This window comes from Eschrichtius robustus, chromosome 3 (assembly GCF_028021215.1).
Source record: "Eschrichtius robustus isolate mEscRob2 chromosome 3, mEscRob2.pri, whole genome shotgun sequence".
NCBI classification, from domain to species: domain Eukaryota; kingdom Metazoa; phylum Chordata; class Mammalia; order Artiodactyla; family Eschrichtiidae; genus Eschrichtius; species Eschrichtius robustus.
Window position 1 is genome coordinate 2,261,409 of NC_090826.1, and position 27,100 is coordinate 2,288,508.

The following is a 27,100-nucleotide window of genomic DNA, read 5'->3' on the forward strand; positions in this document are numbered from 1 at the left end:
ATCTTGGCCGGGCCACTCATGAGCCAGGTGACAAAGCACAAACACTTGACCTCTGGATTAAATGGGGATGATGACATTGACACCTTAGGGAGTTTCTGTAAGAATTCAAGAAGGTGAGGCGGGGGCCCAGCACACAGCAGGTGCTTAATAGCAGGTAACAACCATTTGCTACCTGGGGCACAAGAGGAGTGACCGTGTGCTCCCTGAACTGAGCGTCCTGCTCAGCAAAGCCACCCCCATGGGCCAGAGGGACAGCCAGCTCCGCTCGGCACCCTGGCCCCCAAGCCACCCCCGTGCCCATCTGCGGACCCCACCCGGCCTGGGCCTCCAGGCCCCCGGCACAGAGGAGCCTCTGTCCTCAGGCCCACTCACAGCCGCTGCACCATCCGAGGTCAGCGAGACCTTTCCCAGCTGCCCGCTGGCTGGACCGGGCACCCGTGGGACCCTGCAGTGAGTGATGGGTCAGCCGGATGCCAGGGCCAGAGAAGAAAGGAGAGCTGTTGTGCCCCTTCCCTCCACCCCCCACATTCCCTGCGGCCCCAGGAGGGAAGGGCGGGCAGCGGGCACTGCCCACTCGTCCCTGGCAGCCTGGCTCGTCCTCAGCCCTGGGCACTGGAACAGTCAGACCCAAAGGCCTCCTGGGGGGCTGCTGGCCTCAGGATACTGCCTCTCTGGGCTGCGGCCCCAGCAGCTGAGCAAAAGCTTGGAAGACTCAGAGCGAGACCTCCTGGGCCATAGGTAGCCCTGGAGCCACAGTCAGCTTCTTCGTAAGAAATCCCGATAGCCATGGGGTCAGGGGTCCACATCCTCTCCCGTCAGGGACCCCAGAGGGGGAAGGGCCCTCATTTCATAAGTGCTGGGCAGGCCAGGCACGCCGCTGACGCACATCTTACATGGAGTCAGTGCAGGCTCCGTCCCAGTGCTGACATCGTGTGCAGGCTCTGCCCCCGGGACCCTGGCGCTAGGAGCTAAGGCCCCCAGCCCGTGATTGGACTGTGATGTCCCTGCCAAGGCTCCCATGGGGGAGGGGGAGGGAGGGCCACGTGGCAGCCACCCTCGCGAGGCCTCACCTTTCAGTTCTCAAGGCTGAAAATCTCCCCCGGCTAGTGAGGAGGCCTGGACGTGCGGGGTGAGCTCCGGCCGGCTACGCAGGTGAAGCCGGGGCTGTGCCGCCCGGCCTCCTCCCCCCAGCCTGCTGGACGGTGCTCAGCGAGGCCAGGCACAGACACAGCCCTGCACACGGGAGAGGGCGGGCAGATGCACTCCATCCCCCACCCCAGCAGGCAGAGAAAAGGACAGAAACAAGTCAGCAAAGCAGGAGGTTCATCAGAGGCAGAGGAGCCCTGAAGAAAGACAAGGCAGGAGAGGGTCGGTCGTCTTCCTGGGCCACCGCAACAAATGACCACGAACCGGGGGCTTAAAATGACAGAAATGCATCCTCTCCCAGTTCTAGAGGCCGGACGTCTGAGATCAAAGTGTGGGCAGGGCCGTGCTCTCTCTGAAGGCTCTAGGACGGGATTCTACCTGCCTCTTCCGACTTCTGGCGGCTGCCGGCACCCCCTGCGTCCTGGGCCTGCAGACACATCACTCCGACCTGTCTCCATCGACACCTGACCCTCTCCCTTCTGTCTGTACGTCCAGATCTCCCTCTTTTTATTGGATTTAGGGCCTGGCCTAATCTGGTATGATCTTGTCTAAATTACATCTGCAAAGACCCTATTTCCAAATAAGGGTACCTCACAGCACCATTCGGCTCTCAGCGAGGGCCACAGCCGGCCTGGAGGCCCAAGGCAGGGAAGGAGGGGCCTGGGCGCCGTCCCAGAGGGCCATCTGCTCTGGGCTGACCCGGCCCCCCTGCCCTTGGTCCCAGCTACAGGGTGGGACAGTTCCACAGACTCGCCCCTGCTGGCAGGTGAGCGAGAGGAGGAGGGCCGTGCGGGCAGCCCCGGCTCCCTCTCCCCACGCAGATCACTCCGGTCTCTCGAGCTGCTTCCTTGCAGCCGCCAGCCCTGAGTGTGGACTGCGGGTTACTTCACATGCATGCCATCATCAAATCTCCACTTCACAGCTGAGCATACAGAGCCCCAGACAGGCCAAGCCACGTGCTCCGGGTCACCTGCCCCCAACCACACACTGAGCCAGCTGGAGATGGAGAGATGGCCCCCCAAAGCCTCCCAGTTTGGGGGCAGAGCCAGACTCAGGGTGCTGGAGGGGTGGGTGGGGATTAACCCTGCAGTCACCAAGCCAGGTTCTGAAAGAAGGTTTTATAGGAAGGCGTCAAGTGGGGGTCGGAAACCCACGGGGCCTGGGTCTCCCCACCAGCCAAGACCCCCCAGCACTCCCCCAGCCTCTCCCTCCTGCCTTCTGGGCCTTGTGGGTGTAGTACCGACTATGGCCTCTGGAGGGCAGCAGGTGCCCACCTTTCCCAGGAGCTGCCTGGAAGCAAGTCTGTCCACCCAGGTGGCCGCAGGGCCCAGGACTCCGCCCACAGGGGTCAGCCATTAGCCCTCACCCACCCAACACACACACAGATGGGACCGATGGCCCCGGTGGGCACTTCCTGTGGCCAGCCTGGGCCCTGCCACCTGGCAGACTGTTGGGTGCCATCCCTCTCACAGGCAGCCAGGCCCCGGCTGAAGGGCAGACTTTCATGGGTGGGGGCACTGATGTCGGGCAGGGACTGGCAAGGCCACAAGTGTGCCCGGCAGGCCTGCCCTTCAAACCACGACACCCAAGAAAATGCCCAGCCAGGCCCCCAAGCCCGTGGCACCCCTTTGCCCTGCAGAGAGCAGCAAGCTCACAGGGCCATCAGCCCTGTGAAGGCGGCACCAGGAGAGGGCAGGCGTGCACCCCAGGCTAGACTGTGCCCTGCCAGCTGGCATGTCCCTGCACCCTGCCCTCCGTGCCAACACCTGGGGTCAGCGAGGGGACTGTGGCCGGCTGGAAGCTCACCCACATGCACAGCCCAGCGCGGGGCTCAAGTGGAATCTCACTGGGGGGCCCATTCGGCCACGGGCCTTTCCTGGAAAAGGGACCGAAGACAGGTGGGGAGGGGGCTGGCACCCAGCACCTCCAGGGCTGAGTCCTGGGATCTCAGGTCACATCAGTGAGTCACCAGGCCCTTGCTGAGCACCTGCTGTATACAGGGCCCTGGGCTCTGTGCTGTGGGATGAACATACAAGAGCTGTGACAGGAAGGGGCTGTATTAACAGAGGAATAGTATCCAGAAGAGAGGTGAGTGTTCCCCCCGCATTTTAAGGGGGATTTTCACACATTTTGAAGCATCTTGGGGGAACATGCCAGGATGACAAATGATTTGGATTCCGTGTCATATCAAGAATGACTGGGCTTCCCTGGTGGCGCAGTGGTTAAGAATCCGCCTGCCAATGCAGGGGACACGGGTTCAAGCCCTGGTCCGGGAAGATCCCACATGCCGGGGAGCAACTAAGCCCGTGCGCCACAACTACTGAGCCTGCACTCTAGAGCCTGCGAGCCACAACTACTGAGCCTGCACTCTAGAGCCTGCAAGCCACAACTACTGAGCCCATGTGCCACAACTACTGAAGCCCATGCGCCCAGAGCCTGTGCTCCACAGCAAGAGAAGCCACTGCAATGAGAAGCACGTGCAGTGCAATGAAGAACAGCCCCCGCTCGCCGCAACTAGAGAAAGCCTGCGCTCAGTAACGAAGACCCAACACAGCCAAAAATAAATAAATAAAATAAATTTAAAAAAAAAAAAGAAAAAGAATGACTAAAGAACATAATAACCAGGGATGATGTAATAATTGGTCTTGATAGGTAGTGAGCTCCCCGTCCTGGAAGTATTCAAGCAGAGGCACGATATCAGCTTCCTTGGTCTGGGTTGGGGATCAGGGTATCTGTCTTGGCCCCTCCACCCTCCACTCTCCTCAACTACCAGAGGGGTCTTTCCACTAGATCTGATCACTGTGTCTTTGCTGGAACCCCGAGTGGCTGTCATTTTACATTTGTCTGTCTTTCCCCACAGTGAGCTCCATAAGGACAGAGATCATGGCACTTTTGCTCATGGCTGTATCTCTGATGCCCTGCACAGTAGTCAGCATACAGTAGCTGCTCAATAAATACCTAAGAGTAAAGTAGGAGGAAAGCAGGAAGGAGGAGGAGGCTTGCTGGAGATGAACCTTGGGCTGGCCCCAGATGAAGGCATCAACATCAGCCAGCTTCCACCAGGTTGTGCTGCTGTAACAAACACGCCCCCCGTGTCAGGAGCTTCCAATGGTGGCAGTGGCTCTGCTCCACTTGCCTCCTCATTCTGGGGCTGGAGACCCTATCCTGGAGGAAGCAAAGGCCGGGGGACCCAGCAGGCACAGGCAATGGCTGTAGAAGTTTCTGCTCCAGGTTCCTGGGCCAAAGCTCATCACCTGGCTCCGTGGGGCAGGAAGGGTGCTCCTCGCACAGGGAGGTGCTGCAGGTCTCCTGGCTTGGGCTGCCTTCTCCCCCTGCAGAGAAGGGAATGCTGGGAAGTTGGGGGCTGCACAGCAGAGTGTGGGCCTCAAGGGGAAGTTGAGGCCTCTGCCCTTGATGGGGGAAGTTGAGGCCTCTGCCCTTGATTGAGGAAGTCATGGGCAGTCCCTGAGTATGCTGAGAGCCGGCTCCACTGTTGCCACCCTGGGCTGGTGTGAGCTGGGATTTGGGGTGGTGGGTGACATAGGGCAGGTCGGATGGCAGGGGGGTTCCCTGCCTGGCTGACTGGCAGGTCAGTCCAAGCTCAGAGTGGAAACCCACCTGTCCCCGCCCCCAGCACCTCCTGCAGTGCCAGGAAGCCTGATTCCTGAAACCCCAGCTGGGGGGCTGTTGCAGCCTAAGCCCAGGGGACCCACCCTGAACAAGGCCTGGAAAGGGCAGGCTTGGAGTCCAGACTCAGCTTTGTGCCGGCTGGCAAACGCCTTACTTTCCAGGCCTCAGGAACCTCATCTGTAAAATGGGGGTGATGGAAACAAACCAAACACCTTGAAGGCGGCCAGAGTTCTCCAAGAGCTCCTGGGCTGCCCTCTGGCTGCCATTCTGCAAAGAATCCAGAAGGTGGGGCCATTTCTGCAGCAGTGGAGTCCTTGCAGACCTCCAATTCCCCCCTGGGCTGGTCGGCTTCTAGGAGGGCTTCTTGGAGGAGGGGGCAGCAGAGCCGGGCCTGTAAGGAGAAATGCAGGGTCACAGCGGGGTGAAGCCGGGTAGCCCTGGAGTCACCCTGGCAGGCAACGCCAGGCCCGAGGCGGTGGGCGTGGAGGGCGCAGGGCGGAGGGCGGTCCCAGAAGGGCGACTCCGACCGGGACTTGGAGGCGCGAGCCAGCTCGGCTGCAGGTCACGTGGGCGCCGGCTGGCCAGGTGGGGACAGTGACGCAGGCTGCGCAGCCAGGTACCTGGGGCGCGCCCCGCCGGCCCCTCCCGCCCAGCACTCGGAACCGGAGCCGCCTGGCGCGCGCCCTGCCCACCTGGCCGCCCACCTGGCGGGGCCGGAGCGCTGCCGCCTCCTGCAGGGCCGCACAGGAAGTGGGGGGGCGGGGACAGGGAGGGACCGAGCGGCCGGGACAGAGCGCGGGGCCTGCAGAGCCTGGAGGTGGACCGGCTCCACGTCGGCCGCCGAGCTCATAGGTCCGTGTCTTCCGCCCCGCGGCGCAGGTAAGCCTGGGGGACAGGTGAGGGGGGAACAGGTGAGCCTGGGAGACAGGTGGGCCTGGGAAGGGACGGGTGAGCGAGGTGATGGAGGCGAGCCTTGGGGAGGGGGCTGGCAAGGCCGAGGGCGCCCTTCCTCCCCTTCGCTTTTCCCGCAAGCCCTGCCCCGGGGGCCGCGTCACTCTGCGGCTGCCCGCCTCCGCAGTGGCTGCCCAGCGGGGGCTGTGGGAGGGGACAGAGCCTGGCTGGACCTAGAGCCCCTGACCTCTGACCCCCCCACCCGCTCCCCTGGGCTCCGGGCGTCCCAGCTCCCTGCCCCCTCCCCTCCTTTGAGCCCTAGAGGACACTCTCTCGCCCTGGACGGGACTCGCAGCCAGAGCTCCCACTGGGGCATCAGGGCTGAGAGACCCTAGGGAGCCCCAGGACCTTTGAAAAGGCGGGGCAGGGTGCGCACGGAACGACCCTCCCAGCAACTCCGGAGAATCTGGTGCCCAAACCTGCTTTGGCACCAGGAGTAGCAGCCCCAAGAATGAGGACCCCCTCCCCACATCAAACTGGGAGCGAACTCCTCCCCCACTCTGGTAGGCAGACCCGGCGGCAGGGAGGGGTCCTGGTGTGCGTGCGTCCCACTAAGAAGGAGGGGGAAGGGAGGAGGGCGGGGCTAGGCTCCCAAAGCTGTGGGTCCTGCTTACTGCCAGGACACCTGGCTTAGCGGCCCACCCTCCATTTCTGCATCCGGGAAGCAAGGATCCTTTTTGAGATTTGGGTGGACCTCAGCCCAGCAGCGGGCACGGGGTGTGGGGGCGTCCGGGAGCTCTGCATCCGACCTGGAGGTGAACAGTCTGCACCTCATGGTGTGGCGGCTCAGTGGGTGCTTGTCAGGCCGACCAGCAGTCTACCCTGCACCCCTGCTGCCTAGTGCTTAAGGGCGGGGACCCCAGGTCCAAATCCCGGCTCTGTGTAACCTGTTACTTAAGCCCTCTGGGCCTCAGTTTCCTGCTCCGTGAAATGGGAGCAGTTAGAGGGTGCTGACTCAGCTGCAGCTGGATCCTCTTCTGGTTACCGCCCGGACGATGCCAATGGGCCACAGAAGCCAGCATCACATCACGGGCACTGCCCAGGGCTTTCCGAAGCTCTCCCGGCAGGGGGGAGTGAGCTGGCGGAGGCCCCTCCCCCTCCTACCTGGGCACCTGCAGGGGAGGAATCTGTGCAGGGCAGGGGCATCTCTGTTCCACAAGGGCTCTGGTTCCCCAGGGGCTCGGGGCAGGGGGGTGTCTCTCACCCTACACGGGAGACGGTTTCACCTGTACGAGAGGAAGCCAGGTGCAGAGTGAGGTGGCGTGACGTGGCTTGCCAGCGGGGCTCCTGAGATGCCAGTCTGTGTGTGACCCGGTGGGCACAGCCACTCCCCGCGGCTGGGTCCTGGAATTCTAGTTTCAGTTTCTGAATGGATCTCAGCTGCCCCTCCCTTTCGCCTGTGGCAGTTGCCGCGCTCGGGCGACTGGCCGCCTGTACCAGCATCTTTATTTCCAGTGAGAGTCGCCACTCACCCAGCTGGCCCACTGGGGCAGTGATCTGGGTCAGGACAGGGCCTGGCTCCTTGCCCAGCTCTCCGCAGCCTGACCTCAGCAGGTCACATTCCCTCTGTCCCTGGTTTCCTCACCTAGCAGAGCAGGGAAATGCCTGCCTTCCAGAAGATCCCTGAGGGGCTAGACACACGGGGAGAGAAGGTGTTTAGAGGACACCCATGCGTCACCTGTCCAGGCTACCTGTCTGAGTCAGGGCTCTGATTTCTTATCCGGAGCTCCTTTGGGGAAACACTGTGTGTGCCAGCCAAGCCTGGCACGGGGACTGGGTTTATGGGGCGGCTGGATTCAGAGCCGGGAGTGGGAGCCACGGGGGGGGGCTGTCTGGGTGGGCACCGCCGGTGCCCGGAGGCGTCATAGGAAGGAGACAGCAGGAGGCTTTTGCTCAGGGTGGGAGGAGCACGAGGCCTGCCACTGCCCCTCCCACTGCCAGGCTGTGTCCGGGGCTGAGGGCGGCCAGGTGGGTCTTCCCGACCCCCAGGGAGGCGGGTGAATCTCCAGTTAGCTGAACCGAGGTTTCTCTACCTCAGCACTGCAGACATTTGTTCCAGATGATTCCTTGTCGTGGGTGGTCCTGGGCCCTGTAGGGTATTGAGCAGTGTCCCTGGGCTCTGCCCACAAGAGGCTGGTAGCTCAGCCCCAGCTGTGGCCACCAAGAATGTCTCCGGACACGGCAAAGTGTCCCCTGGGGGGCCAAGCTGCTCTGGTTGAGAGCCCCCAGCTGCCCCTGGCCACCCTGCAGACAGAACTGTTTGCTACGTGCTGCATGGTTGACAAAGCCAAATCCTGCCCCAAATTCCATGTGACTCCAAGTCTGGAACCTGGCCGGGCAGAATTACCCGAGCACAAGGCCATCATTGTGGGTCCAGTTCGTCTCAGGAAAGATGGCATCGTGTGCACGGTGCCAGGGAGGCCGAGCCCCACCAGGCAGGGTCCTGTCAGCTGGACCTAGAGGGACAGACGTCCCACGGATGGAGGTGTTGTGGTGACGTCACCCACGGGGTGGCAGGTCCCATACTCGGTGCGGTTTGGGTCCTGGTGGCTGTGAGAGCTGCTGTGACCAGAGCCCCAGGCCCAGGCCAGGAGGGACGGCACTGAGCCTGCCGGGGTCCTGGGAAGCCCATCTGTCAGGAAGAACGAGGGCTCCAGGGGTGCTGGGCTGCAAGGGGCCCTCTGGGCCAGGCCAGTGTGAAATGCAGAGCCAGGGCAGGGCCAAGTGCAACGTAGGACCAGACAGGCTGGGTCGGGTCACCTGAGGCTGCCAGAGACCTCCCCCACCTCCACCTGTGGACTCCCAGCCCCTGCTCCTCCCACCCAAGCCCCGCGTGTCCCTTACCCACCCCTGCACATGTGCTGGGGACACCGGGAAGGGCTGCTTAGTGGCAAAGGGAGAAGCTGTGGTTCCCAGGGCTCAGCCGTAGGGGGCCTCCCCAGCGCACCCTGAGCAGAAACAGCAGGGCGTCACCCAGGAGGGGGCAGAGATGGGTCTAGAGGCTCCTGTGGAGCTGCCCTGGTGGATTTGGCTCACCTGAAGCAAAGTACCAAGTGGGCTAGTTCTCCACATGGAACACCCAGGCCTCTTCAGGAAGACACGGTTCCAGGGAGAGCAGAGCCCGGCAGGTGCCCACGATATCAGCGTTCACACATCAGTTTGCGAATTGAGCCCAACTGTTTGCCGGGACGTAAACAGAAAATCATCCCTGCCCCTGAAGGACGCACAGACTCGTCGGGGAGACAGAGGGACATTCGGACAGCATGCGGCCCTCGCTGCCGTGGGCATTGGTGGGGGAGCTTCCCAGGGCTGCCTTTGCTGGGGAGCAGACCTGCCTCTGTGGCTCGAGTGGTCACTGCAGGGTGTCTGGTCTCTCTCTCAGTGGCATTGCTGCCCACAGAACATGGCCACCATTGAGTCTGTGCTCTCGGCCCTCCCCTGCACTGGCTGCAGGACACCAGGCAAGGGCCAGCATCCGGTGAGGACGCTGAAAGAGATGCTCTTAGAGCCAGTTGGCTGGAGGAGAAGCCTCCAGACATGGACCCCGTGGGGAGTCCCAAAGAGCCTGCCAGGCAGAAGCGTGTGCTCACGTGTGTGTGCTCACAGGGCACACGGGTCTCCCACCAGAACATGCCTGTCTCCTAAATAGGAGCCGACAGCTGACTGGGACATTGAAAGAGGATGTGGCATCCGTGAAACAAGAACAGGCTGCTCCACATAAAGAGCAGGAGAGAGCTCTTCGTGGGACCATGAAAACAACAGTCGTTTGGTGGAAAGGTGGGAATCTCCCACAAAGGAGAACAAGAGATGAAGGAGAAGGAGAGAAGAGGTCGGAAACGAGGGGTTCTCACTAAAGGCTGTTCCAGAAAGAGACCAGAGCAAACGGAGGTGGGAGAAATTATCAAAGAAATAGCACTGGAAAACATGCAGACCTAAAACAGGTGGGAAGGATGCTCAAGCCCGTGGCTCAGGGAGTGAACGTGGCTCCGTCGCCGTGCCTGTCCCCGTAGGTGGTAAAGCGGAGCAGGGGGAAAGAGAGCCTCCTGTCGTGACCAAGGAGGTGAAGTCAGACTGGCGTCGGATGTCTCGTTGGCAGTGAAAGCTGGAAGGCAAGGGAAGAAGGCTGCTCCATTCTGGAAGAAAATAATCTCCAGTGGAACTCTAAAGGCATAAAGAAGACGTTTTCAGAGGTCTCCCTCCCGTGACGCTGCCTTGGGAAGGTGCCAGGGGGTGGGCCCCAGCTCAGTGGGGAGGGAGGAAGGAAAGGGGAGGACCAGGATGTGGGGGTGGGGGTCAGGGGCCCGAGCTTCTGCCCTGAGAGCTGGGAAGGGGGGGCCTGGGGAGAGAGGACTGATTCTTGGACTCTGGAGCACACGATCCAGATGCCCAGGGCAGGGACGCTGGAATGCACGGGGGAAATTCACAGGAAGAAAGCCAGCCAGTAAACAAGAGAGAATTATTAACGAGAGGGCGGCCAGGCGGGCCAGGCTAACACAAACACCCACGGGGCACGGCCGAGCTGGGCCGGAGCCTCGTTCACGCGGCCAGGGGAGAGTGAGTGATGCTTGCAGCTAAGAGATCTCAAAAGAGCAGGTGGGGCCTTGTTTAGAAATTTGGGGAAAGCTGAAAAGCCAGGAGTGGTGGCTTGTGACAGACAGGGTGGTGCGGAGGAGGGGACGCCTATCTTGGATGATAAGCCTCTCGGCGCTGTTTGACCTTTGAACCTATGCCCAGGTAGCTCTGTGATCAACTAAGCAGTGGGAGGAAGAAGACAGGGGTCCTGCGACAGCTGCAACCCCAGGAGTCGGCTCCAGCCGGGCCCGGGTCCTGGAGCCCGTGCAAGAGCAGGGCAGTGGCCCACGCCCCTGGCACAGTGCCCCTCTCCTTCAGGCCTGGGTCCCGGGCTGGTGGCGCTCCAGGCCTGTGGGTGCGGCTGCCTTGTTTGGAACCGAGATCACACCCAGCAAGGGCTGGCCTGACAGGCTCCGTCTGGCACCTTCCGGCTCCGGAAGAGCCTTTGCCCTCTCCTGGGAGAGGACGTGTGCCACAGGCTGGGTCTGGGGCCTGGGGTCAGAGGAGGGGACTCAGGCCTGGGGCCTGAGACAGGGAGGAGGGAGAGGAAGGAGGAAGGATGAGGTGATGGGGCGGGCAGGGGTCACGGGCACCACAGTCTCCGTGTGGGCCTCTAAGTGCCGCCTGCGTGTTATACAATGTAAACCACCCCCATGGGAAATACACGGTGGCTAGAAAAAAAGACTCAGGAGCTGGACATCTCCTGGATGCCCACTGGGGTGCATTTGCTTGGCCTGCATAGATGGAAACCTGTAAGAAACCCATTTCTCGGCCAGGCCTGGGTACGGTGCAGCCAAGTTAACACGGGGAGGGTGACCCAGGAAGGTGCGGACCCACCCACGGCTGCCAACGCCTGGGGAGGCCTGGGGTGGCCGCTGCCATCCTTGGCCTGGGGACTCAGAATGTCCCAGGAATGCGTGGGCCATCCTCCCGCTGTGGGCGTGGCCAGGGCTCCAGCGGCAGCCCCTCCCTGCGGCCCGGGAGGCCCAGCTGCACACACCTTCCTGGTTTTAGCCGAGAATCTGGGAGCTGGGGCAGCAGAGCAGGGCGGAGAGCCAGGCCTCTGGGGGCCCCTCAGTCGCTCCCACTGTGCCGTGATTTAGGCCACCCCATGTGGCCAGGCCTTCCCGGCCTCCTGTCAGAGGGATTCCTGGGCTGAAGCTCAGAACCTCCAGGGGAAGCACCCGGACCCAAGGCTGTGTGTGTGAGGTGCGCTCCGGCTGGAACCCGCCGGGTGGGTCCAGGGACGGATGGTGGGTCCCTGGTGGCGCCCACCATCCCAGGCCTGGCCCCCTCCGGCTGCGTGCGCCCAGGTGGGAGAGAGCAGGGCGTGCCCTCCCCCCCCCACAGAGCTGCTGGATAAACTCCTGCGTCAGCGGTCCTCCCCAGGTCCGCAGGGGAAGTGGCAGGGGACGCCGTGGTGAAGCTCTGAGATGAGGTTCCCTCCCAGCGGGGCCACCTGGGCGGGTGACTTAGAATCTTAGTTCTCCATCTGAAAAAGGCTTCCACCCTTACCCGGCCCTTGTAATTTTAACATTCAGAAGTTCTGCATTTATAGGAAGTGTAAGAGTGGTGGCTATCCTTGTTCTTATTAAAAGTAAATGGGAAAGAATTAAAGGAGTGAGTTCTCTCCATGTGATGTTTTGATCGTATGAAGTTCTACACCTTCAGCCACTCCTCTTGAGGCTCACAGATAACCTTCTGTTCGGCACCGGTGACACCACAGCCCCTCGGCGGCCAGGTCCCTGTTCAAGCGCTACATGTATGAGCTCCCCACCTTTCCCAGCATCCTCAGGAAGCTGTGTGCTTATTACTGTACCCATTTTACAGATTTTTAAAGTGAGGCACAGGGCGTAGCAGCTCAGCTCCGGGCTGCGAAGCCAGCCTTTGAGCACCGCATCCTGGCAGCCGTACCTCAGGCTCCGGCTGCAGCAGGGCTGCCCTCACCTCTGTCCTTTACCCCAGGTCCCCGCGGCCACTCAGCATGTCCCAGCAGCACTCGGACAGCTCCTTGGAGGAGAAGCTCCTGGAATACCGCTTCCACTCGGAGCTAAAGCTCGACACTGAGGGAAACCCAGCATCCGGGCTCCCGATGGTCCGGGGCTCCCTGCAAAGCAGGAGCAATGCCGCCTTCCAGCCCGACAGCCCGGTGCCCCCGTCGCCGTCCCCTGAGGCCCAGGAGCTGAGGACCATCGTCCTGAGCACGCAGAGCCCAGCAGCCCTCAAGATGGGCACTCAGCAGCTGATCCCCCGGAGCCTGGCTGTGTCCAGCAAGGCTAAGACCCCGGCCCGCCATCAGAGCTTTGGGGCAGCCATGCTCAGCAAAGAGGCTGCCCGGCGGGACCCCCGGCTCCTCTCGGCCCCTAGCTTCTCCCTGGACGACATGGACGTGGACACGGGTCCTGGGGGGATGCTGAGACGAAATCTGAGGAACCAATCCTACCGGGCGGCCATGAAGGGGCTGGGGACCCCCGGCGGCGAGGGCGGCCCCGTCCAGCTCAGCCCCAAGATCCCGGCTCTGGCCGAGGAGCCCAGCCAGCCTCCTGCTTGGTCCGCGGCCAAAAATAAGGTAGGGGGCTCGTCTGCCTGGGCAACGGGGCGGGGGCCGTGCCTCAAGGGGCCTCGGGAGCTTGTGGGCAGGGAAGGGGCCCGAACACACCTTCACATCATCATGCAGCCGCCCACCTTGTGCAGGCTCCTGGGAGGGTTTATTCCAGTTAAGCTCTACAGCCAGGCTGTGAGCAGAGTGTGAATGTCCCCATTTTATAGATGAGGCAGCTGAGGCTCAGGAAGATCGAAGGTTTTACCCAGGACCCCGGCTCTCAGCCACAGCAGGGAGCAGAGCCCGGGGAGGAACCAGCCCTTCTCTCCAAGTCCCTCTGAGCACCGAGGGGGAGCCAGCCCATCTGAAGGACAGATTTCAATCATGGCTTTGCAGCATCAACTGGCCTGGGATCTGTCTGCCCGAGGGGCTCCCATCGGGGACTCAGGAGGGCTTGTGGCAGCTCAGAAGTCGGATGCTCCCCTGCACGCTCTCCCTCCCTGCCCTGCCTGACCGCCGGCTCAGGGCTCTCTGTGCCCACAGGTGCCGTCCCGGTGGCCTCCTCCACCACGGGCTTCTGCCCAGACCATGAGCCCTGGCCCTGATCTGGGGAGAAGCCCAGACCACCTGTCAGAATGCTGGTGACCCAGCGTGCAGAGGGGCAGGGCGGGGAGGACCACTGTCCTTGGGCTAGAGACACCCCTGGCCTGCGAGGCAGGGCACAGCCCCTGCCGAGCACGCCGGAGAGCCTGGACCCCGGCACCTCCACGCCCACCCAGGGCCAGGCCTGCAGGGTCCGATGTTCATTCATGCTTGATTCATGCAGCCAGCCAACGTTTCCTGAGGCCTCACGCACCCAGTGAGCAGGCCCCAGGAGAGCTCCCAGGGTGGTGGGGCCCCATGGGCTGGGCTGGGGGTGCTCAGGGTGCTGAGAGAGCACAGAGGTGGGGCTCCCCAGGAGCCCAGGGCCTGGCGGGGGCAGGGGTCCTGGAAAAGAGAGGGTTAAAGTAGAGGCGTGGACACAGGATGGGAAACAGGTGGAGGAGGGGCTGCGGAGACACCAGGTGCCCGGGCCTGTAGGTGGAAGGGGTGGGGACGCTGGGGGGTGCCGGGCAGCAGGGAGAGCAGCCGGGTGCGGCTGGGGGCACCACACATTCCAGACCAGCACGGGGAGTTTCAGGCTCCAACTTGTTTCAGGAAACCAGGTCCCGCTTTCCTGGAACCCATGCACCTGTGGGTCAGGGGAAATGGCGTCCCAGCCAAGGAAGCGGGCTCTTAGTGGCAACTGGAAGGACCAGGGTATGGGGCCCTGAGAGCCCTGCCTGCCCCCAATTCACCCCTGCAGCCCCACCAGCAGTTGCTGGGACCCCGGGCCTGTGCTGGGGCTGGACGCCAACCCGCCAGGCTCTGCTCTTCCTGCCCCCCCAGGTCCCGGACTCGTGGGGCCCTCGTGCGGCCCCGGCTCCCACCCCAGTGTCCCTTCTAGGCCATCTCCCAGCCATACCTGTGCTGCCTCGGCTTCCCTCCAGGCCCACCTTCCTGAGCATCCCCTCTCGGCAGCCCTCCTGGGCCTGCCCAGCCCTGGGTCACCTGCCCTGCCTGCTCTGAGCCCCATCTCACCCCGTCCTACCTGCCCTGGCCTCTGCTTGGCGGCCCCGCCTCCCTCGTGGAGCCGACGTTTATTAAGCACCTTCTGCATGCCCAGCAGAGGCCCCTCGTGTTGGGCGTGGCGTCACATGTGGAGGGTCTGGTCTCTGGGCCCAGGTGCAGGGGCTGCTGCCCGCTGCCCCTCCTCCCTGCTGACTGCCTGTGTCTCTGGGTCTCTCTGCACAGAAGACGCTGGGGCGGAAACGCGCACACAAGGGCTCCTTCAAGGACGGTGAGTGTGGCCAAGGGGCGCCGTCGGGCAGCACTGCGGCCGGGCTGGGCCCTGGGGAGGCTGGTCTCACTTGGGCATCCTGGGGGAGACGGAGAACTACGTGCTGGATGGGTTCCCTCCGGGGAATGGAGGGCCTGGTGGCCCATCTGACCCTGCAGCTCTGATGGGCCTAGAAAGTTCCCTTGGACTCTGTGCTGTCCCAGGGGCAGCGGGCAGACAGAGCCTCCCCACTCACCCTCAGCAGATGTTTGTCAAGCACACTGTGTGCTCCAGGCCCTGCCGGTGGGACCAAGGCCAGGCAGAGGGCCCTGGGCCTGGGGTGCAGACACAGGCCACAGGGACCCAGTGTTAAAGTCTCAGGGGCCATGGGTGACACCTGGGCCGTGGCAGGGGCCGGAGCAGTGCCTTCAGCCTGCCGAGGGGTGGGATGCCAGCAGGACCCCATGGGAGTTGGAGGGTAGGTGCCCGCCCAGCCTGGATGGAGCAGCCAGTGGGTGTAAGGGGCCCCAGCCAGAAAGGGCCCCCTCCCTGCCAGCCCCAACCTCCGTGGACAGCCACAGGTCCAGGCGTGGGGAGGCCTCAGGATCGGGCCTCGTCCCCCAGGACAGCAGCAGGGATGTCCCAGGTCTCGGAGCCAGGGCGGGAAAGAGCGGCAAAGAGGGGATCCCTCAGAGCCGCCCCGAGCCATGCACCCGCCCAGCGGGGCTGCTGAGTGCGTGGCCACTGCAGAGCCGGAGAGCGGGACACCTCACCTCGGGTTGGGGGGCTCTCAGGAGCCAGCCTCGAGCGCCCTCGGCCGACCTGGGGACGGCCCCTGCCCAGTCCGCCTCCCCAAGGCCATGCAGTTTGGCCCGTGCCACTCTCTGATGTGTTGGCTCAGCCCTGCTCTGAAGGTGCCACCTTCTGCACGGGGACGCCACCCCTGCCCTGGGCTCAGCCAGCTCAGCCGTGGCCCGAGGGGAGCCTGCTCTGGGGGGCCCTGTGCTACCTGACGCTCTCAGGGCCTCCTTGGGAGGACTCAGCGGGTGGGTTCCCGGGGGGCCAGGACCGCTCAGAGCCCCCAGGCCTGCAGGTGACGCACACCCCCTGTCCCCAGATCCCCAGTTCTACCAGGAGATCCAGGAGCGAGGCCTGAACACCAGCCACGAGTCCGACGATGACTTGCTCGATGAGGCCTCCAGCCCTGAAGGAACCCAGAAGGTGGATGTCCACGTCGTGGTCAAGAGCTACCGGCCCCCCCAGATCACCTGGAGCCAGCTCCCAGAGGTGGGGCCGGGATGGCGGGAGAGGCCCTTCTCCCGAGCCCGTGGGTGGTCCTCCCGGTGAGGGGAGGGGCCTCCTGGAAACGCCCCGTCTGCGCCCAGCTGGCAGGCGGATCTTCCTGGTGCCTCAGAGCTGCCCTGCCCTGCGGGGCCCCGTGGGGGTGGTCGCTGGGGGGGAGAGGGGTTAGGGGCCTGTGTCATCTGTGTGTGTGTAACGGTCGTCCCACAGGTGAGCCCCTCACCCTCCCTGAGCGCCCTGCTCAGGCTGACCTGTAGGGAGCTGGGGGCACAGGGGACCTCCTCCCAGGGCACTGTGCCCAGAAAGTGCCAGGAGGGTCCGAGTGAGGAGGCCAGAGGGGAGGGGAGAGGCCCGGCCGGAGCCGCATGCCACTGCCAGACGCCCCCTCACCTTCCACGTGTGAGAAGGGGGCTGGTCCCTGCCCCGCAGGGCCATGGGTTCTCAGTGGAGAGCATGGCTGGGACAGAGGCGCCGGTGCTCCAAGCAGGTACCCAGGGAGGCAGCTCTCGCTACCCCAGGAGGGCGCAGCTGGCCGTGGCGCAGACAGACTCCTGACTCCGTCCCCTGGGAGCCGAGGGACGGAGCTGCAGTGCGGGCTGTGGGCGCGGTGGGCAGCAGGGAGGGGCATCTGGCCGTTCCTTCTGTCTGCGGTACAACAGGCCTCCTCATTTGCATCCCGCGGGGCAGGAGAGGGGCTGAGGCACCGTGACCGCCCACTGAGCTCCAGGACACTGCATGCCATGGGGCCGCCGGCCAGGGAGGGCCCAAGACGGGGCGGGGGTTAGGGCAGGCAGATGAAAAGTTCCGGAAGTGCACGTGTGTTCCCACCTGCCAGGTGCCAGCTGCGTGCCCGGAGGTGCGTGTGCGCAATCTCCCGGGTCGGGGGTGGGATCTAGGACAGTTTATCCTAGAAACGCTGCCAGAGGTTCTGCTCCCGGTCACCTGAGCTTAGGTTTCTCAGCCAAGCCTCTGGGTCCAAGGAGGCGTAGGATTTACCTTCCCAGCTCAAGCGCTGCTGGCAGCCTCCGCCCAGCCCGGTGGGGGGGAGCACGAATCAGGTGGCCCTGGTCCTGCAGAGGGTCGCCCCCGGCAGGCTCTGCAGGCACTCGGCGGGCATACTGTGGCCAAGTGAGCCACGCTCCCGCCGGGGCAGCCGGGGCCAGGGGGCCTGGGGGGCGGAGAGCGGGGCGGTGCGCCATGCTGGAACAGTGTCACCCCTACCTCCGGGCACTCACCTGGCCCAGGTGTGCCCGCGTCGTGGCCCCGTGCTCGGCACGCCCCTCCGCTTTCCCGGGTGGTTCTGAGTCTCTCCACCACCTCCCAGCCCGGGGCAGCTCTGTGGGACAGAGCCCCCTTCCCACCCCTGGAGAGGCCTTTCCCTCCGGACGCCCATGCCCTTCCTTGGCTGCCCCAGGGCCCCTCTGAGAGGGAAGGTGTCCATGGAGAAGAGAGACCTGGGTGAGGGGACCGAGCAGGGACAGGCCAGCTCGGCGGTCCCAGGTGTCCCACGAGGGGCGGCTCTGCCCGGCCAGCCTGGCGTCTCTGGCTCCGTGCTGGCTCTGGTCCGGTGGGAGGATGAGCTTCCCGTGACTCGAGCCCGTGCCATCCTCAGGTGGTGGAGTCGGGCATCCTGGACAAGCTGCCCGCCGAGGAGCACAAGAGGCAGGAGGTGAGGGGTGGGCTGGGGGCGTGGCCCTGCTGCTGACACGCCGGTGGGGGGCGGGGGGACCCCAGCCATGGTGACGTCGCCCACTCACCCATTAGTTGCCTCCTGGTACCCAGCGATGGCTGATGCCCTGGCCGGGGTGTGGCCTAGGGAGGCTACCGTTACCCACTTTCCGGGCGAGGGTGGGAGTCCTTGCTGGCGCCACAGATCATCAGTGGCCGAGCCAGAGTGCAAGCCCAGGACTCGGACTCACGTCCCCACGGCCGTGCGGACAGCCCCAGCCAGCGTCCTGTCCAGGGGGCCCGAGTCCCGACCTGCCCCCTGCCCCCCGATCATATCCCTGTGGCCTGAGCACTTGTCACCCGCGCACCCTGGGCCAGGCCCCTTGTGTGGCAGGCAGCTCCGGGCAGGGCCTGGCGAGCACGGCTGCCCCCACATCCGCTCTGCTCTCGCCCCAGGCCATCTTCGAGATCCTCACGTCCGAGTACTCGTACCAGCACAGCCTCGGCATCCTGGTGGCCGAGTTCCTGCAGTCCCCGGAGCTGCGGGCGACCATGACCCAGACAGAGCACCACCACCTCTTCTCCAACATCACGGACGTCCTGAGCGCCAGCAGGAGGTCGGGCCCGGGCCCAGCCCGTCGGCCCGGCACCCGACGGCGCAGGCTCTCGAGGGTGGGAAGGCTGGGGCTCTGGGTGACCCTGGTCTGCGAGTGCGGATGGACGGTCCGGAGCAGCCCTCGGGGGGCAGGGAGCGCGAGAACCTCACGGGCCACCAAGAGCTGGCCCTGGGGACGTGCAAGCGCAGAGGGCCAATGACGAGGCGTGAGGTGCCCGCGGGACGGAGCAGGCAGGAGGCGGCCTTGAGTTGCAGCCCCGGGTCGTGTTCCGCGCCGAGGTGTTTGGTGCCTGGCCCAGGGCTCTGGTTGCAGGGCCAGGAGGTGGAGGAGGGGCCGGGTGTGTAGCTGCAGGCCTGCCAGGGCCTGTGTGTGTGTGTGTGTGTGTGTGTGTGTGTGTTCATGTGCATGCGTGTGTGGCAGCAAGTGTGTGTGTGTGTGTGTGTGTGTTTACTCCCATGGAGGGCGAGGTCCAGGTAGCACCTGTTGGGTCCAGCCCCTCACTGCCCTGCACCCTAGGCGACCCCATAACACCCTCTGGCGTCGCCCTGAGCCTCAGCGTCCCCTCCCTAACCTGAGGGGGTGGGTCCCATACCTGCCCCCTTGCAGACTGGGGTGAGGCATGGGAGATGATCAGGTGTCAGACCCCAATCACCTGCAAGGAGCAGAACCCCTGCCCCTGCCTTGCACTGGGCAGAGGGGGCCGGGGCTCCAGGTGGCTCCTGGCAATTCTGACCCAAGTCCCAGGGAATCCAGTCAAAGTGGCAAATTTTTTGTCCTACCTGTCTGCTCCCCATGATGCCGGCTAGAATCTGCGAGACTCTAGCAGGAAGTGGCCTTGGATTTGGCCATGGGCGTGTGCCCAGTTATTTCGGGTTTAAGGAGCTAATCTGTCCTGGGGTTCTCCCGGGAGGGCCCTGGCAGCTGACCCACCCAGCCCCTGGTGTGGGTGCATCTGGGAGCCTTGCTGTGTGTGTGTGCATGTGTGCATATGCGTGTGTGTGTGCGCGTGTGCGTGTGCTCGCGCGCGTGTGTGGGTGCATGCGTGTGTGTGCGCGCTCACACGTGCAGGGCCGCGGGCAGGCCAGCAGCCCTGGGGCCTCACCCGCGCCCCCACAGGTTCTTCGAGGACCTGGAGCAGCGGCACAAGGCTCAGGTGTGCGTGGAGGACATCAGTGACATCCTGGAGGAGCACGCCGAGCGGCACTTCCACCCCTACATCTCCTACTGCTCCAACGAGGTCTACCAGCAGCGCGCCCTGCAGCGGCTGACGTGAGCCGGCCCCGGGGCCCGGGACGGGGCCGGCGGGGTGGCCTCGGGAGGCTCCGGCCCCTTGTCGCGGGGCACGTTGCTGCTCGCGGCCCGGCTTCTGCAGCTTCCGCCCGATCTCTCTTGATGGACTGGCCGCGCCTCCCGCCGCAGCTGAGAACCCCTTTCTCTGTCGCAGAAGCAGCAGCGCCGCCTTCCGAGAGGCCCTGAGGGAGATCGAGCAGCGGCCCGCGTGCGGGGGTCTGCCCATGATCTCCTTCCTGATCCTGCCCATGCAGAGGGTGACCCGGCTGCCCCTCCTGACGGACGTGAGTGCGCGGCCGCGGCCCCGGCCAGGCAGGTGGCCCGGGGCCCATCTGCAGGCAGAGCATTGCTCCCTCCTGACCTTCTCCCCCCGCTCCGTCTGTGTTATGTATGGTTATGAGGACACTTACAAGATGGCTTTGATCGCCACAATGACCGGTGTGCCCACTTTCAGCAGTAGCACTGCCCGTAGAACTCTCTCTGCTGGGAGCTCTTCCAGCGCTTGGTGGACTTTTGTTCACTTACTTGATGGTTACGGGGTTCATTCGTGTCCTGAGTCTGATCCGGTGCCACCCAGACCCCTGCCGAGCATCAGTCAGGGCTGTTGCTTCCTCCTACCCTCGGCCGGTTGTCCTGGGCGTGGGCCTGGGGTGACCCAGGCACCGTCACCGTCCCCGTTTTGTGGACAGAGGGGCTCCAAGGGGCTTCCTGGAGTGGCTCGTGCTCTGAGATGCCAGCTCACGGGGCAGAGGGCCTTGTGGGGTGAAAGGTACACATACACACACATGCACACAAGAGCCCGCACGTGGCAGGAGCCCAGCTGAGCTCTGAGAGGCAGCATGTGGCCTGTGCTCAGTGGGTCAACATCCCAGGCAGACAGGATATCAGACCCTCCGGGGCCCTCTGGGAAGTGGAGAAATAGAGGCTTCGGGGCCTCCCAGGCTGGAGCACCACAGCCAAGGACTGAAGGGGTGGGGCCTGGGTGCCCCCCGGGGTCTGGCGTTGGTAGGGGAGCCCCTGCCCCAGGCAGGCCCCTGAGCCGGGGTGCAGAAGGCTACTTGTGGCTTCTCACGTCTGGTCTCTTCCTGCAGACACTCTGCCTCAAGACTCAGGGCCACCCCGAGAGATACAAGGCCGCCAGCCGTGCGCTCAAGGCCATCAGCAAGGTGAGGGGTCCAGGGTAGGGGAGGCGGCGCCCAGCCCCAGCCCAGCCCCGAGCTCTGTCCCCACGCCCACTCGTCGGCAGAGACCCTGAGGGCGGGGCAGAGAGGGTTTCCAGACGGTCCCTCCCCAGCTCTTCACGGTGCCGGTGGGGAAACTGAGGCTCAGAGAGAGAGCCGCTCACACAGTCGGTGAGCCCGGGGCAGGGCAGGGACCAGGACAGCCGTGAGGGCCGGTGCCGCGGGTGGCCAGGCGGGGCTGGAAGGGGCGGGGCTGGGGTCTGGCGCCAGGCTGTGGGCCGGCCCTCAGCACCTGCTCTCGTGTGCGTGCCCTGTAGCTGGTGAAGCAGTGCAACGAGGGGGCCCACAAGATGGAGCGCACGGAGCAGATGTACACGCTGCACACACAGCTGGACTTCAGTAAGGTCAAGGTAGGCGGTCCCCACCGGCCCCTGACCTGTCCCCAGGCCCGGCTCTGTATGCGGTCAGGGGTCACCGCCCCCCGGCGTGCGGGCTGGAGAGAGGCCTCTGGGGGTGCCACCCCCCCACCACTGCCGGTGAAGCCCGGGGCTGGGCCTCCGCCTCGACCTCTCCAGGCCTCTTCCCACCTGAGAGCGTGCCCCTTGGCCTCAGGTCTCAGCTCCACCACCCCCTTGCCTGCGGTGGGTCTCTCTCTGGACTCTGCCCCCACCCCCAGAGCTGCAGGGGCAGAGGGCAGACCCTGGGGCCGGTGAGGGGGAGCCAGTGGCAGGCCCAGTCGCAGGGCTCAGCCTGGGCCCAGGCTCCTTGTCAGCCGGGCTGGGAGCAGGGGCTGGATGACCTCAGGGACAGCTCAGGCTTCCCGCTGGGGCCAAGATGGGTCTGTCGGTCCTGGGGGCGGGGCTCTAGGCAGCCTACAGCTCCTCCCAAGCAGGCAGAGCTCAGACCTCTGCCCACAGGGCTCCCCCACCATCCCACAGACGAGCCCATCCTTGTGCTGTCCTGGGGCTGCCCCAGCAGCAACTCGGGCCGTCTGGCAAAGTGGGAGCTGCTCTCTGGAATCGGGCCTGGAGGCAGCCTCTGCCCCGCCCCACTGCCCTGCTCTCCCCTCCCTCAACTGGCCTGGCTGCAGCAGAGCCCTGTGGGCGGGCGGGTGGGCAGGAGACTCGGAGGGTCCCTGGGGCAGCTCTGTGGGCCCGGCCTCAGCTTATCATCAATCAGGCTGAGCTGCTGACCTCCAGCTCCCAGAGGCGGCCCGGCAGGCCGGAGCCCATGGGAACTGGTGCCGTGGGCAGGGCCGGAGGGCCGTGGGGGGAGGGCACAGAGGCTCGAACAAGGGCAGCAGGCTCCTTGGGGTGAGTCAGGGTGGCTTCACAGAGGAGGCGTTTGGGTGATGACGGCCTCGGCCCCACTGAGCCCACACCCTTGGCCGGGGTCTTGAGCCTCTCCTCGGCTAGGCAGCAGATGTCACGTTTGGGGTGAAATACGCCCCCGACCAGAGCAAAGACCCAACCCTGGGCCTGGCTGACCCCTGAGCGGGCCTCTCACCCCTCTACCCCCATGTCTCGAAACTGGAGGGCATGAGGGCAGGAGAGCAGCTGGCCCAGGTCGGGGTGCGGGGGCTCAGAGCCCCAGGAGGGGTGGGGTGTCCGGTGGGGCGTGTCAGGGGAGCAGAGGCTGGTGGGCAGGGCCTCCGGGCTCCCTCTGCACCAAGCCTGCCCTGCCTGCCCCTCCTCTTCCAGCTTGACACGCCAGAGCGCCAGCCTCACTGGCGGGAGGCCGTCTGAGCACCGGCCATGGCGACACGGGACCCACGTCCTTAGCCGGGCCTGTTCTGCCTTAGCCGGGCCCGTTCTCTAGGCCGCGGAAGGGGAGGGAGCTCCGTTTGCAGCAAAGGCCCCTGGATGCCAGATGTGGCCCCGCAGATCAGGGGGCTCCTCGCAGTCTGCGTAGAAGCAGCCGAGCTGAGCCCCCTGCTTGGTGTGAGGTGGGCCAGGAGGCTTCCCAGAGCAGCCTTCGCCCCCTGGTTTGAGGGGAGCCCTCGGTAGGTGCCCTGTGGGCCCCTGGGTCTGGCTGGAAGCAGGACAGGCCTGTCCTGGGTCGCTGCGCAGGGTCTGGGCCCGGGCCAGGCACAGAGCAGCCGCCCCCTGATCTCCTGTCCACGGCCTGAACAGCCCTTTGTCTGCGGCCTGGGCAGTCACGCTCCCTTCCTCGGTGCAGCCCAGGGAGGCCTGGGCACCCCGTTCGCAGAGGCAGGGCTCATCCCCGTGGCTGCACATCCCGGCCACCCCCCCGGGACTCACCCGTGTCCCCGCTCTGCCCCAGTCCCTCCCACTGATCTCTGCTTCCCGCTGGCTGCTGAAGCGCGGGGAGCTCTTCGTGGTGGAAGAAACCGGGCTTTTCCGAAAACTCGCCAGCCGGCCAACATGCTACCTGTTCCTGTTCAACGACGTCCTCGTGGTCACCAAGAAGAAGAGGTGGGCCCCGCCCGTGGTCGCCAGGCTGCACGGCCTTGCGATGGGGAGCAGGCAGCAGCCGTGGCCTTGGAGCCGGGGAGGTGGGCTGGGGCCGGCTCTCGGGAGCATCCTTCCGGCTGGCTGGCCCTCAGGCTGCCCACAGACCTCTGCAGCATCTGGCCAACCGCCTGTCTCCCTGCAGCGAGGACAGCTTCGTGGTCCAGGACTACGCCCAGCTGGACCACATCCAGGTCCAGAAGATGGAGCCCTCGGAGGCCGCTCTGCCGGGGGGCGGCAACCGCAGCTCCTTTGTGCCGTACGCCTTCCAGCTGACCCTGCTGCACAACAGCGAGGGCCGCCAGGGGAAGATCCTGCTATCCTCCGACTCCGCGTAAGATGGGAGGGCTCCGCAGGGGCGGTCCTGAGAGCTCCGTGGGGACGGGATGCCTGATCCAGGGTTCCGGGCACCGCACTGTGCCAGGGACGGCCTAGTCCTCAAGCAGTTCACACTCCCGGGAAGGCGACACTCCAGCTGCAAAATGCGCGGCTGAACTGTCCTGTGTGTCCAAGGGGAGAGGACTAAGGAGAAACAAGGCAGGGGAGGGAGCACTGGCTGGGGGCCCTGGGGAGGGGCCTGAGGCAGAGGCACGGCAGTGCAAAGGCCCTGAGGCAGGAGGCCCCTGCCAGGAGGACACAGGGCTGGAGCACAGGGTGGGGGTCATGCAGGGCAGTGAGGTCAGGCAGTGGGGGGACCAGCGCACAGAAAGGTGCTGGCTGGGTCTCCACGCTACCTCCAGCACGGCCCCCTTTCCAGGTGGGAAGCTGAGGCTGAGTGTTTCTAACAGCAAACTGACGGGGCAGGGCGCTTGGGGTCCAGCGCCGGGAAACAGGGCAGCCTGGGTCCTGTGGGTGCAGCCGCTGCCCGACTCCGTGTCCCTGGCCAGATGTGACTCGGGGTCAGCCTGCCTGGGGGCGGCCTGCCTGCTGCTCCTTCCCGAGCCTGTGACTTCCTGCGCCTCGGCCCCCAGCGCAGGGGGTCAGGGAGACCAGAGGGGCCGCCCACTTACACCTCCAGCTCCCAGCCAGCTCACCAAAGTGCACCCGGGCAGCGTAAGCCTTCACCCCACTGCCTTCCCACCTCGAAGGCTGTGGGGGGCTCAGGGACACCCTGACCCTCCCACTGTGCCGCACTGGGTGGGGAGTGTGAAGCAGAGGTCGCCAGCTGGTAGGATCGGCCTCGGGCCTCGCTCACGCGCTCTCTGCCCCCAGGAGTGACCGCGCGCGGTGGATCACAGCGCTCACGCACCGGGAGAGGCAGCGGCCGGGCCCCACTAACAAAGGAGGTGAGCGCCTGCCCCGAACCCAGCAGGGCTCACAACCCCTTCCCGGCCCTGGCGGGGGGTGGGTGGGCCTGGAGGGGAGAGGTGCCGTCCAGCCCTCTGTCCACCCCACAGCCTGGCCCCAGGGTGACCTGCCAGGTGAGGGGCCCCAGTCCCAGGTACACGTGTGTCCATCTGCACACACAGGCCCAGCGCTGTCTCAGGGCCCCATCCTCCCTGCTGCTCAGTAGCTGGGGAAACTGAGGCCAAGGAGCTGGAGTGGGCTGGTCCGTAGAGCTGTCACCCCGCTCGGGCCCTGCCTGGCCCCTTAGAAGCTGGGCGCACCCTCTGCCGGTGCTGGGCGTTTGGGCCCTGAAAGTGGGAGCAGCAAGTCCTGCAGCCTCTGGAGGGGTCCCAGCTTTAGCCGGAGGGAAGCTGCCATGTGACCGTGTGCTGGGACACCTGGGGGCCCCTGGGCCCCACCGAGACCAAACCACAGGGGGTGTGTTGGGACTGGAACCCTGCCCTCTCGGGGCCGCAGGGCTCCCGGCCCACCCCCTCCCTGGAATAGTCCTGCTTCTGATGCCTGCCTTCCCCACCAGACCTGCTCCAGGTGGAGATCACCAAGGCCTACCTGGCCAAGCAGGTGGACGAGATCACACTGCAGCAGGCAGATGTGGTCCTGATCCTGGAGCAAGAGGACGGTGAGCACAGGGGAAGGGGCCTGGGGGGATGGGCCTGGGGGATGCACGTGGGGCAGGTGGGAGAGGGGCCGGGCAGGCTGGTGCTGAGTGAGAGTCTGGGGGCCCCAGCAAGGGTCCAGAGCACACTGGCCTGGGCAGCTGCCCTGAGTGCCCCCGCCCCCGAAGTAGGCACTGTATATACTCACAGTGGGCCTGATTCCAGGGCCCCCGTCAGTACCCTCCCTCAAGGACGTCTCAAATGTCCCCGAGTTGCAGGATCAAAAGTGGGTTCTTGGTCACTCTGTATCCTAAGCGGGAGGGTGGCCCCTGCAAGTACCTGCACAGGACGGACCAAGCTGGTTGGAGTGAGCTCAGCCCCTGAGTCCAGTGTTGGGGCCGAGCACCTGATGGAAGACCAGGTGCCCACGTGACCTTGAGCAAGACGGGGAGGGGGGTCTGCTCCGAGGGATGCCTGGCCCTGGCGTCTTCTGGAACAGCAGCTCCGAGGGGGAGCCGACACAGGGGCCCCTGCCTGGTGCCCGGGACCCTGCTCTCACCTGCCCCGTGTCTGGGTCCAGGATGGTTCTATGGCGAGAGGCTGCGGGATGGAGAGACGGGCTGGTTCCCTGAGGACTTAGCCCAGAGCATCACCAGCCGCGTGGCCGTGGAGGGCAACATGCGCAGGATGGAGCGGCTGCGGGTGGAGACAGACGTGTAGCCGCATCTGCTGGCACCTCGCCAGGCCGGGCTGCGGCCGTGCAGCTTTGGTCCGCACTCCAGCAAGTGGAGTCCGTCCCCTGGGAGCGCAGCGGGCTTGCCCCCAGGGCCCGAAAGGTCCCCGGCCTCCCAAGGCCCCATGGGCTGCGGCGCAGGCTCCGGACACTTCCAAGGACGAAGGTCACACGCCCTCGAGGGCAGCATCCTCCTGACAAGCTCAGGAGCCGTGCCAGCCCTGACCCCAGGCTGCGTCCCTGGGAGGAGCCCAGCCAGGCCTGCTCGCTGGCTCCGCCCTCCCCCAGCTCCTGGCTGCCCCGCCCTGCCCCCTGCGCACCCACGGGGCAGTTACGCCATGGGCGTGTGATCGAGGCGGTTGGCCCTGAGAAGAGCGGGGATGACCTGGAGGGCTCTCCCTCCTGCACCCCTCCTGCCCCAGCCTTGAGTACCCAGGGCTGTCCCATGTTCCCAGAGGAGGCCCAGCTGCCGGCAGGTGACCCTGCAGTGCCAGCACTGGAATTGTGACTTGAGACATTAAAGCATTTCTTTAACACCTGGATTTGCACATTTGTGAGCCCCAGCGAAGGCCATACCAGTCCCTGAGAAATTCCCAACGTGCTGTGGGCGGGACTGGTCCCCCTCTGTGTGGTCACCTGTGCTGGGCCCCCATTCATGGTCACCCTGTGTTAGTCCTTGGCCCTACCCCATCTGTCCACCTGCAGCATCATGGGCAAGGCCATCCCCGTGAAGCCCCTTGAGGCTGAGCCTGGCCGGTGGGTCTGGGGGGCTCGGGGACACGGCATAGGCTGTGGGAACCCCTCTGGGGTGTCCTCTCATCCCTCACCTGCCAGCTGGCCTGCTCCCCGAGGATCCCCTGGGACACGCAGGTGGGGAGAGGCAGGCTGGCCTGGCCTCTGGGCTGGGGAAAAAGGGTCCTGCTTCCCACGAGAGGGTGATGGCCACCTGGGTGGCAGGGCGCTGCTGGGCCAGGTGCGAGGAGGACGGGTCTGCTCCCCCGGGAAGCCCCTTGCTAGCCCTCCCAATTCCCACACCCATGCCCGTTGCCCTTCTCGCTCAGGCAGTGCTGTCCTTGGGGTGGGGCTCCCAGCGTTCTCCTGACGATCTGCTGGGGCCCTGTCTTCCTTTGAAAGTTGGGGTGTGGATCCCCACCCGCTGACCAGAATTGGGTGACTCAGGGAGGCCAGCTCTCTGT

General features: G+C 65.0%; 1 protein-coding gene across 1 annotated transcript; it reads left to right on the top strand.

Moving 5' to 3' along the window:
• The first annotated feature begins 5,634 nt into the window (after nt 1-5,634).
• Nucleotides 5,635-26,440, top strand: ARHGEF16 (Rho guanine nucleotide exchange factor 16). Its single transcript, XM_068537698.1, has 15 exons — nt 5,635-5,655; nt 12,265-12,868; nt 14,675-14,720; nt 15,817-15,986; nt 17,614-17,670; nt 18,126-18,286; nt 19,403-19,555; nt 19,731-19,860; nt 20,668-20,742; nt 21,075-21,167; nt 23,041-23,192; nt 23,374-23,562; nt 24,441-24,514; nt 25,093-25,194; nt 25,752-26,440. The coding sequence occupies exons 2-15, from the start codon at nt 12,284-12,286 to the stop codon at nt 25,889-25,891; spliced, it is 2,127 nt and encodes a 708-aa protein (XP_068393799.1). The 5' UTR covers nt 5,635-5,655; nt 12,265-12,283; the 3' UTR covers nt 25,892-26,440.
• Nucleotides 26,441-27,100: the final 660 nt, after the last annotated feature.

Bases quoted from the DNA above. Each gene is read 5' to 3' on its own strand.
- ARHGEF16 (XM_068537698.1), top strand. From the start codon at position 12,284: ATGTCCCAGCAGCACTCGGACAGCTCCTTGGAGGAGAAGCTCCTGGAA. The intron at 23,193-23,373 runs GTGGGCCCCGCC...GTCTCCCTGCAG, and splicing joins GTGGTCACCAAGAAGAAGAG to CGAGGACAGCTTCGTGGTCC. The intron at 23,563-24,440 runs GTAAGATGGGAG...CTCTGCCCCCAG, and splicing joins CTGCTATCCTCCGACTCCGC to GAGTGACCGCGCGCGGTGGA.